This window comes from Mustela nigripes, chromosome 14 (genome assembly GCF_022355385.1).
Source record: "Mustela nigripes isolate SB6536 chromosome 14, MUSNIG.SB6536, whole genome shotgun sequence".
Classification (NCBI taxonomy): domain Eukaryota; kingdom Metazoa; phylum Chordata; class Mammalia; order Carnivora; family Mustelidae; genus Mustela; species Mustela nigripes.
In genome coordinates, this window is record NC_081570.1 from 101,282,891 (window position 1) to 101,299,114 (window position 16,224).

Here is a 16,224-nt window from a genome sequence, read left to right on the forward strand (position 1 = left end):
TTAAAGATTTTATTTATTTATTTGACAGAGAGAGACACAATGAGAGAGGGAACACAAGCAGGGGGAGTGGGAGAGGGAAAAGCAGGCTTCCCGCTGAGCAGGGATCCTGATGCAGGGCTCGATGTGGGGCTCAATCCCAGGATCCTGGGATCATGACCTGAGCCAAAGGCAGATGCTTAATGACTGAGCGACCCAGGAGCCCATAAGTACTTGTGTTCATAAATAAATGGTCCCTTGCTCTATGCAAGGTGCTAGGTATATAACCATGAGCAAAACACATATGATCTCACTCTGAGACGGTTAACAAAGTAGACAGTGAGATGTTACAGATGTAGTTTATACAACTGACTATATATTTACAAATTCTTAGACCATTTCCAAAAACCAACAGTACTTTTCTTCCACAGACAAGTATCAGATTAATAAACAGCTCTACCTTTTTCCAGAGGTCATTAAACCAGTTTCCCATACAATAAGAAAGCAGACGGACCCTATATGGCAATCACATGTAGAACTTACTTATCTTTTCAATGTCTCAGGGCCTCAATACTTCCTATACCTTATGGGAACCATTATTTTCTACCTCTTAACCTCCTACCCTCTGGAAAATGGACATTCATGTGTTGCATTAGATAAATACTGGGAGAATTACATAATTTCAGGTTCCTCAGGAAACCAAGAGGAATAATTGCCCTGTTACTGATACTTCTTGGTCAAGTTACCTGACTTCCATTACCTTAAGGGAAATCTGCAACTTCAATTTCACCTCATCCTTTATGACCTCGTGCTGGATGAACTGGCGCATCTGTAGCACCTTGGGACTCTTGAGTATAGGGGCTGGGGCACTTACTAGTTGTTTGGACCCAACGTCAAGGCCCTTCCAAATGTGAGTGCCAAATGGAGGTCCAGGAGTTTTTTTCTGTTAACAAAACAAAGCAAAACAACCAACCAAAAAAAAAAAAAGTCTTAATATTAATTTTTTAATTTATTTGTTTTTACTGAGCCCTTATTTATGTAGATACTATGCTAAGAACCACTTGTTAGGGAACACAATAGTAAAAAAGCAAAAAATCCCTGCTCCCCCAAAGTTTCTCAAATATAAGGAAAATTGGTAGCAGAACTGGGCAAGCTTTCCTTTTTATATATGTTATCAGGAATCTGGATATTTTAAAATCCTGCAGCACTATGTCCCACTGGATAGCCTTTAGGGGAGTAGTAAGCAATGTGGTATCATGGAAATATAGCTTAGCTTATACTTAGTGTATGTGGGTATTGCTTACTACCCACAAGCAGCCTAAGACATTTGGAATAACTTCCTGTTTTCATGTTCATTTTGACCTAGGGAGATTGAGAGAGCAATCATCCCATAGATTTGGGTAGTTTTTGAGCTCACTCTAGATTAAGCATGCCCCCAGAGTCTCCTGGGCATAATGTCTACTGGGCACGAATGTCTACCTCAGAGCAAATTCACATCTTTATTTATTCTTATAATTATTTTCAGGGGTAGTGTGCTTGGATGCCCTATGTCTGGTAGAGTCTCTGATGTGTTTCTTTGTATGCTGCTATTCAGTGTCTGATGCCTGGTCAGGTCAGTGATAACCATTTATAGGTTCACCTGGGCAGAGCCACTGCTACTGGGCAGAGAAGGTTAGAGCTATAGGAATATAGCTATAGGAATATAGGAATATATATGAGTGTCCTTCATTAATCTTAGATGTGGCGTGTTACTGGTCATGAAGCACTACTTTCAGCTTGGATATAGCCTTAGTGAGCCATTTGGTGTGGCCTTTTTATTTTTCAGGAAATAGAGAGCCAATGTGACTTGTCCCAAATTCCACATTAATAATTGGAAGACTCAGAACTCCAATCAGATCATCTTCATTCACCATATTGGTTACAGTCAATTAAAATATAGGACTAAGAGGTCTTCGTCATCTTTTTAAAAAATTTATTTATTTATTTATTTGAGAGAGGGGGAGAGAGAGAGAGAGAGAGAGAGAGCAAGCATGAGATAGGGGAGGGGCAGAGGGAGAGGGAGAAGCAGGCTTTGCACTGAGCAGGACCCTGGGATCATTACCTGAGCCAAAACCAGACTCTTAACTGACTGAGTCACCCAGGTGCCCCAAGGTCTTGGTTATCTTAAGTGCTCATTATCTGCGCCCTTGCTCTTATCAGATTGTTTGGGGAAGGAAAATTCATTATACATCAGAAACATTATCCTCCCCACCTATCACTAGTATGTCTCTCTGATCATTTTATCAATGTGCTCCTTGATTTAATAATTTAACATCTGACAATATGCTGAGTATGTTACACAAATTGCCTGCAAAATGAAATGTCAAATCTTGCACGATGCAGGACCTCATGTTTCTTGCTCAAGATGTTTTCTTCCAGTCTTTAAAAAGACTTTAGGTGGGGCTTCTCTAATCTGACATAATTACAGCATTTACTTTCTAACACTGTAGTTGCAAATCCTTTGTAAAATCCTTCACGTTATTCTTACATGCTTCAGTCTGTGCATTAGTAAATTAGGGGATAAAGTGAGTGTGAAAGATCTAAATTGTGTGTTAAAACTAACAGATAAGGAATGAGAGAAGGAAATATTTCTGTATTGCCCAATATCAATAAGTCCATGATAGGAGAGGTAGAACATGCATTACTCAGAGTGGATATTTTCATACTATAGGAAGATGGATGAGCCTGCAATGCAGACTAAAAGAAATAAAACTGAGATTTAGCTAGACGGGTATATTTCTCTAAAATCTACAAATGTTAGAATCTTCAAATACAAATCTTCTGAGCCCAATAACAATTTTCAAAAGAATGAAAATATGTCACTGTATGAGAGAAGACCCAAGACTCCAAAAATTGATGGATGGATATACAAGTGTAGTGACTTTCCAGAAGAAAAAAATTATACCTCAACGGAAGGGAATGTCTCCCATGACCTTGACTGGAGATTAGGAGGAACAATTGTATCTAATTCTTTCTTCATTAGCCATGGTGATGCTTCATGAAAAGGGCGAAGGACAGTGATGCTCAGGGTACCTGGGTCAAAGAGAGTTATCAGAGGATCATGTCTCTGTCAAATAGATTCTGAGAAATTCAGTAGGTTTTCACAAAGTTCAACAAATACTTTTTTAAAAAGATTTATTTGAGAGAGAGAGAGAGTGTGCAAGTGGGAGGAGGGGCAGAGAGGATCTCCAGCAGACTCCCCACTGAGTGTGGAGCCCCATACAGGGCTCTAGCTCATGACCCATGAGATCATGACATGAGAAGAAACCAAGAGTCTGACACTTAACAGTTGACTGAGCTAACCAGGCACCCTTGATAAACACTTTTTGATAAGCAAGACACAGTGATTGTACTTAAGAACCTTATGATCTAAACAAGAAAATTGAGGCTTTTAGCTACTGTAACACTTAGAGATTGGGTATAGATCACCTGGAATTATTAACTGATACCTTATTATCCTTCAAAAACCACATCCAAGTCTGGTTGGTTCACTTGAGCTCATCCACTGACCTACCTTGGATAATTTGTCTCTGAGAAATCCTGTTCTGGGCTATAGAAACAACCAGCGTTTCTACCCAGATCTACTCTATGAATGAATCCCTCTGGCAGTCAGAGAGACTGATCATGTTAGGCCATGATTTAAACATTTCTTTGACTTCTCACTGCATGTGGAATAAAACCAAGTCCTCAGTATTTTCTCATCCTGCCTCAACTCTATTGAGGAACTCCATTCCTCCTTCTATGCTTTAGCTACGTTGGCTTTTTCCTCCTTGTTTTCCGTGGCTTTTTGCTTTCTGCTTTGTATTGTCTCTTCCAAGAAAGCTCTCCCTCCTGTTTTAATCAATAGCTACTTATCCACCAGTTCTTAACTCCAGTGTCTTCAGGGAAGATTTCTAGATTACATTAGGTTTCTGCTCTCACAGAAACATATTCCTTTCCTTCAAAGACTTTATCCTAATGACAATCATATAATCACAGTTATCATATGTTATATAATCAATGCCTATGTCTCTTGTTAAACTCTAAGCTCTATGAAGGCAGTATCCACGCTGCTTTAGCTCACTACTCGATTCCTTTTGCTCACTTTTCAACTCTATTTGCCAGTGTGTTTGGCACATTGTAGATTATCCAGCAGATGCTAGTTAAATAAATAACAAAGCCATTTGCAATAAATGCTCATATAGTTCTACACATGCACTGCACCAGTCAGAACTCTTCACTCTCCACATTCACAGATGTAAATGTACACTGATACACTGAAAGATATACTAAGTGTGCAGAGATGCAGGTATATTCATAAATAAGTGTATAACTATATCCCACCAACTGGAGAAGAGATTAAAATGGACCATACATAAACCTAGACATAAAACATTGGTTTCATACACAAATGACATCCAAGTTTATGTTTGAATATACATATGATATACACTGATAATTCTTTCTTTTTTTTTTTTTTAAGATTTTTAGAAGTAATATCTACACCCAGTGTTGGGCTTAAATTCACAATCCAAAGACCAAGAGTTGTGTGCTCCACCAACTGAGCCAGCCAGTTGGTGACTGGTGACTCTTTCTTAATGTATTATGTGTCTCTAATCTTTAACCACACACTGATTTCTTTAAAATTGATGAGAATAATATAAATACACAATGAATATAACTTATCCTATATTTTAGGTTGGCTTTCTAAGTCACACATAAAATATATATATTTTTTTATTATATTAAATTCATCAAAGCAATACCTTCAAAATGACACAAAAAAAGTGAACTTACAAGTAATATCTCACTTTTCTTTCTTTCCCTACTGAATACAAAAGGAACATATAAATAGAATCATAGCTACATACCTAATATATCTAAAGACAGATTCAAATTTGCTTACAGGTAGAAGAGGGACTCATACACTGTTTACATAGGTTGATGCTCAGATAAAACTTGGAATGAACATAATTAACTGTAGATACAGGTTGACACTGCCAAGTGGCAAGTAGTGTTGAAGAGTGAGCAAAAGGAAGAAAGTAGAGTTGACACAGGGGTGTACTGGATGAATAGGCTGGGAGCTGGTAAGGGGGCACAACAACTTCCAGACATTCTGGGTTTCTTACCTGGCTGTTCCTGGACTGGCTCCTGGAGAACGACAGTAGATGATTCTCCATATGCCAAGGATAGATATTCTTCTATGTCACTGTCACGAAGAAGTTCCACTCCTGATCCATCAGCATAAATGACAAAAAACCTATTTGAAACAATAAAATCAAAACACGTGAAATATTAGTTCAAGTGCTGCTTACACTTGGAATTTAAAATAAAAATCAGGGGTGCTTGGGTGACTCAGTGGGTTAAGCATCTGCTTTCAGTTCAGGTCATGACCTCAGCGTCCTGGGATAGAGCCCCGACCCGAGGGCTCCCTGCTGAATGGGGAGTCTGCTCCTCCCTCTCCCTCTGCCTCCTCCCTGCTTGTGCTCTCTCTATCTCACTCTCAAATAAGAAAATAAAATCTTTAAAAAAAAATAGAAGTCATAGTATTATTTTTATAATATTACCTGGGCACGTGTTCACCATAGATTAGGAGATGATTCTTATGAAGGTGAGTAGATGATAAATTATCATAGCCTTCTGCTTTTTCACTTAAATCCTCCTCCACATTGTTTTTGGGTGCCATAGTTGATATGCTACCATCAGCCATAACCTAAGGACCAAAGTATATAGGCAACTAAAAGAAAAGAAATGGCGTGAAGCTTATGTTTCCCATTTGAGAAAGTATGTCATCTTTTGGTAGATTCGGAGAATCAGGGATATTTATCTCCAAGGTAATATGCACTAAGTACAGTTGGCATTAATGAAAGTGAAAACCCAGTGGCACATCTCTACTCACAAGCCATACCTAGACTGTGACTGCAAACTGGAAGACAGACTGGAATATACCCAGAGGAAGGTGACAAGGATGGCAGGGGACTTAGAATATTCTCTTTTGAGCATTAGGTCAAGGAACTAGGGATTGAAACATTGAGGGAAGACTCCTTATGTAATAGCTGTCTTGAAATATTAGGGAAGTAATAGTGTGGAGAAGTTTATATTCTGTGACTGCAAGTACAGAATCAGGATTCATGGTACTAAATCTTTAATAACAGCATCAGATTTAATAGCTGCATGAAATGTAGTATCAGCATGAGAAGAAATGTTCTAGCCATTACTACTATTTAGATATGGCATGGGTCTCTCTAGGAGGGAGTGTGGTTCAGGCTCAAAGACCACTGACGCAAACACCCAAGAAGAGCATTAATGCCTAGAAGAATGCTTGGTCTGAATGTCCCATGTGTTTAAACCTGAAGGGTTTAGGGCTTTAGCATTCAATTTCAGTTCACTATAAATGGAAACTTGTTAGTAGCCTGAACTCATGCTGGGAAGAGTCACATTTATTGAACACCAAAAAACCAAGCAGGATCAGGGCTAATTTGCATACCAAACCAAAGTTAGGGGCTCTGTGTTATGGTTCCAAACCTGAAAAATAAGTTCACCACTTATTACCTGATACACAAATTCTACTGTTGGATGAGGAGTGAAAACAAGGAGAAATACCTAGAGCAGGGGTTGGCAAACCATTTTATGTCAAGGGCCTGGGAATAAATATTTTAGGATTTGTAGGCCACACAGTTTCTGTTGCAACTGCTCATCATACCATTGTGTGCAAAAGCAGGCAAAGAGAAATGAGCATGGCTGTGTTCCAATAAAACTGTATCATGACATCGAGATTTGAATTTCCTATAATTTTTATGTGTCATGAAATATTCTTCTCCTTTTGAGTTTTTCCAACCATTTAAAAATATAAAAGCCATGTTTAGCTCATGGGCCTACATAAAGAGGTGGCCATGGTTTGCCAGCGTTTGGCCTGGATGTAAGAAAACAGTTGTGGTGTTGAAGGGCAGAGAAATGGAAGATAGAGTTCTACCATCCAGCAGCTAAACAGTGCTCCCGCCTCCCCATCTTCAACCCTACTAGAACCCACACCAATTAATATTTCTCACCATGGATTCTCTGCCTAGTCAAGCAAAACTGTTCTCGCTTTAACCTGGATACAGACTAGTCTTATATCATTTTTTTTTGTTTGATATTATTTTTAAATGTTTAGTAATGTTTTTTCCCTTCCATTCTAATTCTTTATTTGGCTTTAACATTTCTACCATCCCAACTGTTTGGCTTTCTATCTCCTTGGAAGTATACTTGAGAAGCAAAGATTGTTGACATTCATTATTGCTTATGCAAAGTACTGACGATAAGTGGGTAACTAATCCCAAAGCAGCTATGGTGTAAAGCTTCATGGAAGCTCTCTGGGGTGAAATATCTACCAAAAAAAAAAAAAAAAAAAAAAGAGAGAAATCCAGCCCCTTTCTCCATATTAATGATGCCCTTTACCTGAAAGGTATTTCCCTCAGGATCCAGGACCTCACAGATAACCTCTGATGTGTGCTTCATGATGTACCTGCTAGCTCTTAACTGCTCACGTTTTTGGAAAGGATGGTATATATCACTGCTTAATTCATGGCAATATATAGCTGAGCAATCCCTATCAATGTGGAGGCAGCCTGTGTTTGGAGGTAACACCTGGAAGGGTAACAGAAAGAGAGAAATTGTTTAAAATGTCTTGTTCAACGTAAGGGATTCGGAAAATTGTTTTTAGGAAAAAAATTAGACAAAGACCTCAGCCATAAACTATTTTTTCCCCCAGGAAACATTATCCAAGAGAGGACATTAGCTTTGGGAAGGGCTCCCTAATAAAGAGGCAAAATTAATAATTAGAGTGCAATTCCTTTCATGTCCTCACTCATAATTTATCTACTCACTTTATTTTTTTATTATTATTTAAAGATTTTTATTTATTTATTTGACAGAGAGAGATCACAAGTAGGCAGAGAGACAGGCAGAGAGACAGGCAGAGAGAGAGGAGGAAGCAGGCTCCCTGCTGAGCAGAGAGCCCGATGTGGGACTCGATCCCAGGACCCTGAGATCATAACCTGAGCCGAAGGCAGCGGCTTAACCCACTGAGCCACCCAGGCGCCCCTATCTACTCACTTTAATATCTTTTCCAAGTAATTGTCTTGTGCTTTATGTCAGATATTTAATATAAAATAATAAAATATATTTTAATTGAAGTGAACACAGTAGCCGCAATTAAAAATGTTTGGAATCCTTCATGTTCTTGGGCGAAAAGTATCTCAAACAGTCAGAAGCTATGGGACAAATGCTTTTAAGAACTCTTACTTGTCCCCATTCCTCTGGTGCCTGACACAGTCCTTAAGTATTAACTTTCATGTAATGACTTCTGGTTCAGATAGATTCATTTTTTGAGACATAATTCACATACCATAAAGTGCACATTCAGTGGATTTTCCTATGTTCAAAAACATGTGCAAATGTTATTGCTCATTTCAGAACACTTTCATCATCCCCAAAAGAAACCAGCTCATGATGCCATGAGCTGTCACTCTGCCTCACTCCTGCCCCTAGCTTCTGGTAATCCGTGATCACATATCTCTATGGATTTGAATATTCTAGACATTTCATACAGATGGAAGCACACCATACAAGGCCTTTTGTGTCTGGATTCTTTCATTTAGTATAATATTTTCAAGATTCATCCATGTTGTAGTATGTATCAATACTTCATTCTTTTTCATGGGTGCATAATATTCCATTGTATAGCTATATCAGATTGTTTCTTTGTGAGTTGATGGACATATGTGTTATTTTCACAATCTTTTTTTTAAAATTTATTTTCAGCATAACAGTACTCATTATTTTTGCACCAAACCCAGTGCTCCATGCAATCCGTGCCCTCTATAATGCCCACCACCTGGTACCCCAACCTCCCACCTCCCCGCCACTTCAAACCCCTCAGATTGTTTTTCACAGTCCATAGTCTCTCATGGTTCACCTCCCCTTCCAATTTCCCCCAACTCCCTTCTCCTCTCTAACACCCCTTGTCCTCCATGATATTTGTTATGCTCCACAAATAGGTGAAACCATATGATAGTTGACTCTCTCTGCTTGACTTATTTCACTCAGCATCATCTCTTCCAGTCCAGTCCATGTTGCTACAAAAGTTGGGTATTCATCCTTTCTGATGGAGGCATAATACTCCATAGTGTATATGGACCACATCTTCCTTATCCATTTGTCCGTTGAAGGGCATCTTGGTTTTTTCCACAGTTTGGCAGACCCGTGGCCATTGCTGCTATAAACATTGGGGTACAGATGGCCTTTCTTTTCACGACATCTGTATCTTTGGGGTAAATACCCAGGAGTGCAATGGCAGGGTCATAAGGAAGTTCTATTTTTAATTTCTTGAGGAATCTCCACACTGTTCTCCAAAGAGGCTGCACCAACTTGCATTCCCACCAACAGTGTAAGAGGGTTCCCTTTTTTCCACATCAGCTCCAACACATGTTGTTTCCTGTCTTGCTAATTTTGGCCATTCTAACTGGTTTAAGGTGATATCTCAATGTGGTTTTAATTTGAATCTCCCTGAGGGCTAGTGATGATGAACATTTTTTCATGTGTCTGAAAGCCATTTGTATGTCTTCATTGGAGAAGTGTCTGTCCATATCTTCTGCCCATTTTTCAATATGACTGTCTGTTTTATGTGTGTTGAGTTTGAGGAGTTCTTTATAGATCCTGGATATCGACCTTTTGTTTGTACTGTCATTTGCAAATATCTTCTCCTATTCCGTGGGTTGCCTCTTTGTTTTGTTGACTGTTTCCTTTGCTGTGCAGAAGCTTTTGATTTTGATGAAGTCCCAAAAGTTTATTTTCACTTTTGTTTCCTTTGCCTTTGGAGACATATCTTGAAAGAAGTTGCTGTGGCCGATATCGAAGAGATTACTGCCTATGTTCTCCTCTAGGATTCTGATGGATTCCTGTCACGTTGAGGTCTTTTATCCATTTTGAGTTTATCTTTGTGTATGGTGTAAGAGAATGGTCGAGATTCATTCGTCTACATATAGCTTCCCCGTTTTCCCAGCACCATTTATTGAAGAGACTGTCTTTTTTCCACTGTATATTTTTTCCTGTTTTGTCGAAGATTATTTGCCCATAGAGTTGAGGGTCCATATCTGGGCTCTCTACTCTGTTCCACTGGTCTATGTGTCTGTTTTTATGCCAGTACCATGCTGTCTTGGTGATCACAGCTTTGTAGTAAAGCTTGAAATCAGGTAGCGTGAGTTTTATTTTTGTTTTTCAACATTTCCTTATCGATTCAGGGTCTTTTCTGATTCCATACAAATTTTTGGATTATTTGCTCTAGCTCTTTGAAGAATACTGGTGGAATTTTGATCAGAATGGCATTAAAAGTATAGATTGCTCTAGGCAGTACAGACATTTTAACAATGTTTATTCTTCCAATCCAAGAGCATGGAATGGTCTTCCATCTTTTTGTGTCTTCTTCAATTTCTTTCATGAGTGTTCTGTAGTTCCTCGAGACAGATCCTTTACCTCTTTGGTTAGGTTTATTCCCAGGTATCTTAGGGTTCTTGGTGCTATAGTAAATGGAATCGATTCTCTAATTTCCCTTTCTGTATTTTCATTGTTAGTGTACAAGAAAGCCACTGATTTTTATACATTGACTTTGTATCCTGCCACATTGCTGAATTGCTGTATGAGTTCTAGCAGTTTGGGGGTGGAGTCTTTTGGGTTTTCCATATAAAGAATCATGTCGGGACGCCTGGGTGGCTCAGTTGGTTAAGCAGCTGCCTTCGGCTCAGGTCATGATCCCAGCGTCCTGGGATCGAGTCCCACATCGGGCTCCTTGCTCAGCAGGGAGCCTGCTTCTCCCTCTTCCTCTGCCTGCCATTCTGTCTGCCTGTGCTCGTTCTCTCTCCCTCTCTCTGACAAATAAATAAAAAAATCTTAAAAAAAAAAAAAAGAATCATGTCATCTGCAAGAGAGAGAGTTTGACTTCTTCATTGCCAATTTGGATCCCTTTTATTTCTCTTTGTTGTCTGATTGCTGTTGCTAGGACTTCTAATTCTATGTTGAAGAAGAGTTGTGAGAGTGGGCATCCTTGTCACGTTCCTGATCTCAAAGGGAAGGCTGCAAGCTTTTTCCCATTGAGGATGATATTTGCTGTGGGTCTTTCATAGATAGATTTGAAGTTCAGGAATGTTCCCTTTATCCCTATTCTTTGAAGCGTTTTAATCAGGAACAGATGCTCGATTTTGTCAAATGCTTTTTCTGCTTCAATTGAGAGGACCATGTGGTTCTTCTCTCTTCTCATATTAATTTGTTCTATCACACTGATTGATTTGTGAATGTGGAACCATCCTTGTAGCCCAGGAATGAATCCCACTTGGTCATGGTGGATAATCTTTTGAATGTGCTGTTGGATCCTGTTGGCTAGGATCTTGTTGAGAATCTTAGCATCCATATTCATCAGTGATATTGGTCTGAAATTCTCCTTTTTGGTAGGGTCTTTGCCTCGTTTGGGGATCAGGGTAATGCTGGCTTCATAGAAAGAGTCTGGAAGTTTTCCTTCTGCTTCAATTTTCTGAAACAGCTTCAGGAGTATAGGTGTTATTTCTTCTTTGAAATTTTGGTAGGATTCCCCAGGGAATCTGTCAGGTCCTGGGCTCTTGTTTTTTGGGAGGTTTTTGATCACTGTTTCAATCTCGTTACTAGATATCAGTCTATTCAGGTTGTCAATTTCTTCCTGGTTCAATTTTGGGAGTTTATAGTTTTCCAGGAATGCATCCATTTCATCTAGGTTGCTTAGCTTATTGGCATATAACTGTTGATAATAACTTCTGATGATTGTTTCTACTTCCTTGGTGTTAGTTGTGATCTCTCCCTTTTCATTCATAATTTTATGAATTTGGGCTTTCTCTCTTTTCTTTTGGATTAGTGTGGCCAGTGGTTTATCGATCTTATTGATTCTTTAAAAAAAAAAACAGCTTCTAGTTTCATTGATACGTTCTATGGTATCTCTGGTTTCTACCTCATTGATCTCAGCTCTAATCTTGATTATCTCCCTTATGTGTGGAGTTGGTTTGATTTGTTGTTGAGTCTCCAGTTCTTTAAGGTGTAGAGACAGCTGCTGTGTTCTGGATTTTTCAATTTTTTTGAGAGAGGCTTGGATGGCTCTGTATTTCCCCCTTAGGACCACCTTTGCTGTATCCCATAGGTTTTGGACCGAGTGTCTTCATTCTCATTGGTTTCCATGAATTGTTTCAGTTCTTCTTTGATCTCCTGGTTGATCCAAGCATTCTTAAGCAAGGTGGTCTTTAGCTTCCAGGTGTTTGAGTTCCTTCGGAACTTTTCCTTGTGATTGAGCTCCAGTTTCAAAGCGTTGTGATCTGAGAATATGCAAGGAATAATCTCAGTCTTTTGGTATTGGTTGAGTCCTAATTTGTGACCCAGTATGTGGTCTATTCTGGAGAAGGTTCCGTGTGCACTTGAGAAGAATGAGTATTCTGTTGTTTCAGGGTGGAATGTTCTGTATATATCTATGAGGTCCATCTGGTCCAGTGTGTCATTCAATGCTCTTGTTTCTTTATTGATTTTCTGCTTCGATGTTCTGTTTATTTCTGAGAGGCGTGTTAAGATCTCCTACTATTAATGTATTCATATCAATATGACTCTTTATCTTGATGAACAGTTTTCTTATATAATTGGCTGCTCCCATATTGGGGGCATAGATATTTACAATTGTTAGATCATCTTGGTGGATAGTCTCTTTAAGAATGATGTAGTGTCCTTCTGTATCTCTGACTACAGTCTTTAGTTTAAAATTTAATTTATCTGATATGAGAATCGCTACCCTAGCCTTCTTTTGAGGCCCATTGGCATGAAAGATGCTTCTCCATCCCTTTACTTTCAGTCTGGGTGTATCTTTAGGTTCAAAATGGGTCTCTTGTAGACAACATATGGTTGGGTCCTGTCGTTTTATCCAATCTGCAACCCTGTGCCATTTTATGGGCGCATTTAGGCCATTCACATTGAGAGTGATTATTGATAGATACATTTTTATTGACATCGTGTTACCTTTGAAGTCTTTCTTTCTGTAGATTGTCTCTATATTTCTGTTCAATGCTATTCTTAGGATTTTTCCTCTTTTATAGAACCCCCCTTTAATATTTCCTGCAGTGTTGGCTTGGTGGTTGCATAGTCTTTTAAGCCTTGCTGGTCTTGGAAACTCTTTCTCTCTCCATCCATTTTGAATGTCAGTCTCGCCAAGTATTCTTGACTGCATGTTCTTTTCATTTAATGCCCTGAATATGTCTTGCCAGCCCTTTCTGGCTTGCCAGTTCTCTGTGGACAGGTCTGACGTCATTCTGATGGGCTTTCCTATGTAAGTAAGGAGCCTCTTTGTCCTAGCGGCTTTCAAGAGATTATACCTACAATTATGATTCCTCAATTTGACTATCAGGTGCCTTGATTTTTTTTGGAATCTATAATCTTGGGTGGAGACCATTCGATATCTAGTTGATATCTATTTCGATATCTAGTACATGAATGCTGGTTCCATTTGCAAGATTGGGAAAATTTTCATGAAGAACTTGTTCCACTATATCTTTTAGACTTCTTTCTTTCTCCTCCCCTTCAGGGATTCCAATAATTCTGACGTTGGAACGTTTCATGGCATCATTTATTTTCCTGATTCTGTTTTCACAATCTTGTTATTATTACCAATGTTATCAACATCTGTATACAAATTTTGGGGTGGATGTATAAATTAATTTCCCTTGGACATCTACTTAGCTGTGGAATTGCTGGGTCATATGATAACTATTTTTAACTTTTTGAGGAACTGCCAAACTGTCTTCCAAAGCAATTGCTGCATTATACATTCCTATCAGTAAAGTATGAGGGTTCCAATTTCTCCACATCCTTACTAACACTTATTACTCTCTGTCTTTTTCATTCTAGTCATTTTAGTGGGTGGGAAGTAGTATCTCATAGTTTAATTTGCAATTCCCTAATAATTAATGATGCTGAACATCTTGTTATGTGCTTATTTGTCACTTATATAACTTCTTTGGGGAAATGTTTGTTCAAATCCTTGCCATTTAAAAATTGCATTATTAGTCTTCATTGTTGAGTTGTAGTCCTTCTTTATATATTCTGGATACTAGACTATTATTATTTGTATGATTTACAAATAATATCTTCCATTCTGTTGGTTGTCTTTTCACTTTCTGTGTGGTATCCTTTAGAGTACAAACTTCTCATTTTGTTTGTGCTTTTTCTGTCATCTAAGAAACTGCTGCCAGATTCAAGGACATGAAGATTTGCACTATCTTCTAAGTTTTCTTCTAAGAAGTTTGTTGTTTGAGCTTTTAAAACTAAGTCCTTGGTGCTTTTTGAGTTCATTTCTGTGTATAGTGTGAGGTACAGGTCAACTTTATTAACCAGTTGTTGAAAGACTATTCTTTTCCCCCGTTGAATTAGCGTGGCATGCTTATAAATAATTTATTGACCACAAATTGATAATAAATGACTACTTAGCTCTATTCTAATGGTCTATATGCCTGTCTTTATTCTAGTAGCACACTGTCTTAATTACTGTAGCTTTGTAGTAAAGTTTTAAAATCAGGAAGTGTGAGTCATCTAACTTTGTTCTTTGAGATTGTTTTGGCTATTTGGAGTTTTTCCAATTTACATAAGAATTTTGGTATCAGCCTGTCAATTTTTGCAAAACAGGTGGCTGGGATGTTAATAAAGAATGTAAGGAGTACTGCCATCTTAATAATGTTAACTTTTCCATAAACTTAATATGTGATGTTTTCTGTTTATTAGGTCTTTAATTTCTTTCAGTGATATTTTGTAATTTTCAGTGTATAAGTCTTACTAAACTTATTTCTAATTATTTTATTCCTTTTTTAATCCACATCACCTATTTCACCCATACCCCACTCATCTCTCTTCTAGTAATCATCAGTTCGTTCTCTATGGTTAGGAATCTGTTTCTTGTCTTATCACTCTCTTTTTTTCCGTTCTGCATTGGTTTTGTCTCTTAAATTCCACATATGAGGGGCGCCTGGGTGGGCTCAGTGGGTTAAAGCCTCTGCCTTCGACTTGGGTCATGATCCAAGGGTCCTGGGATTGAGCCCCGCTTTGGGCTCTCTGCTTGACAGGGGGCCTGCTTTCTCCTCTCTCTCTGCCTGCCTCTCTGTCTACTTGTGATCTCTATATGCCAAATAAATAAATAAAAATCTTAAAAAAATATTCCACATATGAATGAAATCCTATGGTATTTGTCTTTCTCTGATTTATTTCACTTAGCATTATAATTATACTCTCCAGATCCATCCATGTTGCTGCAGATGGCAAGATTTCCTTCTTTTTTGTGGCTGAGTAATGTTCCATTATATATGTAATGGAATATATATATGGATATGGATAAAGAAGATGGAATATATATATATATATATATTCATCTATCAATGGACACTTGAGCTGTTTCCATAATTTGACTACTATAAATAATGCTCAATAAACATAGGGGTGCATATATCCTTCCAAATTAGTGGTTTTCTATTCTTTGGGTAAATACCCAGTAGTGTCATTAATAGATCATAAGATAGTTCTATTTTTAACTTTTTGAGAAAGCTCCATACTGTTTTCCACAGTGGCTTCACCAGTTCAAATTTCCACCAACAGTGCAAAGGGTTCCTTTTTTTTGCATCCTTGCCAACACTTTTTGCTTCTTGTATTGCTGATTTTAGCCATTCTGACAAGTGTGAGGTGGTATATCATTGTAGTTTTGATTTGTATTTCTCTGATTACTAGTAATGTTGAACACCTTTTCTTGTCTGTGTATCTTCTTTGGAAAAATGTCTGTTCATGTCTTCTGCCCATTTTTAAACTGGATCATTTATTTTGTGTGTGTGTTGTGTAAATTCTTTATATATTTTGGATACTAACTCTTTATCAGATATATCATTTCCAAATATCTTCTCTCATTCAATAGGTTTTCCTTTAGTTTTTTTGTCTATTGTTTTCTTCACTGTGCAGAAGGAATTTTGATGTTGTCCTAACAGTTTATTTTTGCTTTTGTTTCCCTTGCTCCATAAAACATATCTAAAAAATATAGCTATAACCAGTGCCAGAGAAATTACTACCTATGCCCTCTTCTAGAATTTTTATGGTTTCAGGTCTCATATTTAGGTCTTTAAGCCATTTTAAGTTTATTTTTGTGTATAATATAAGAAAGTG

The 16,224-nt window shown here is 38.1% G+C and overlaps 1 protein-coding gene across 1 annotated transcript in view; it reads right to left on the reverse strand.

Annotated features, from left to right (window-relative positions):
• SPAG17 (sperm associated antigen 17) overlaps nt 1–16,224 on the reverse strand; it is a 213,394-nt gene that overhangs the window by 25,971 nt on the left and 171,199 nt on the right. Inside the window, exons 33-37 of the mRNA XM_059377113.1 lie at nt 7,432–7,620; nt 5,562–5,707; nt 5,124–5,254; nt 2,921–3,048; nt 737–919 (exon numbers count right to left, since the gene is read on the reverse strand). Of these exons, the coding sequence (XP_059233096.1) occupies nt 737–919; nt 2,921–3,048; nt 5,124–5,254; nt 5,562–5,707; nt 7,432–7,620 (777 nt within the window). The remainder of the gene's footprint in view (nt 1–736; nt 920–2,920; nt 3,049–5,123; nt 5,255–5,561; nt 5,708–7,431; nt 7,621–16,224) is intronic.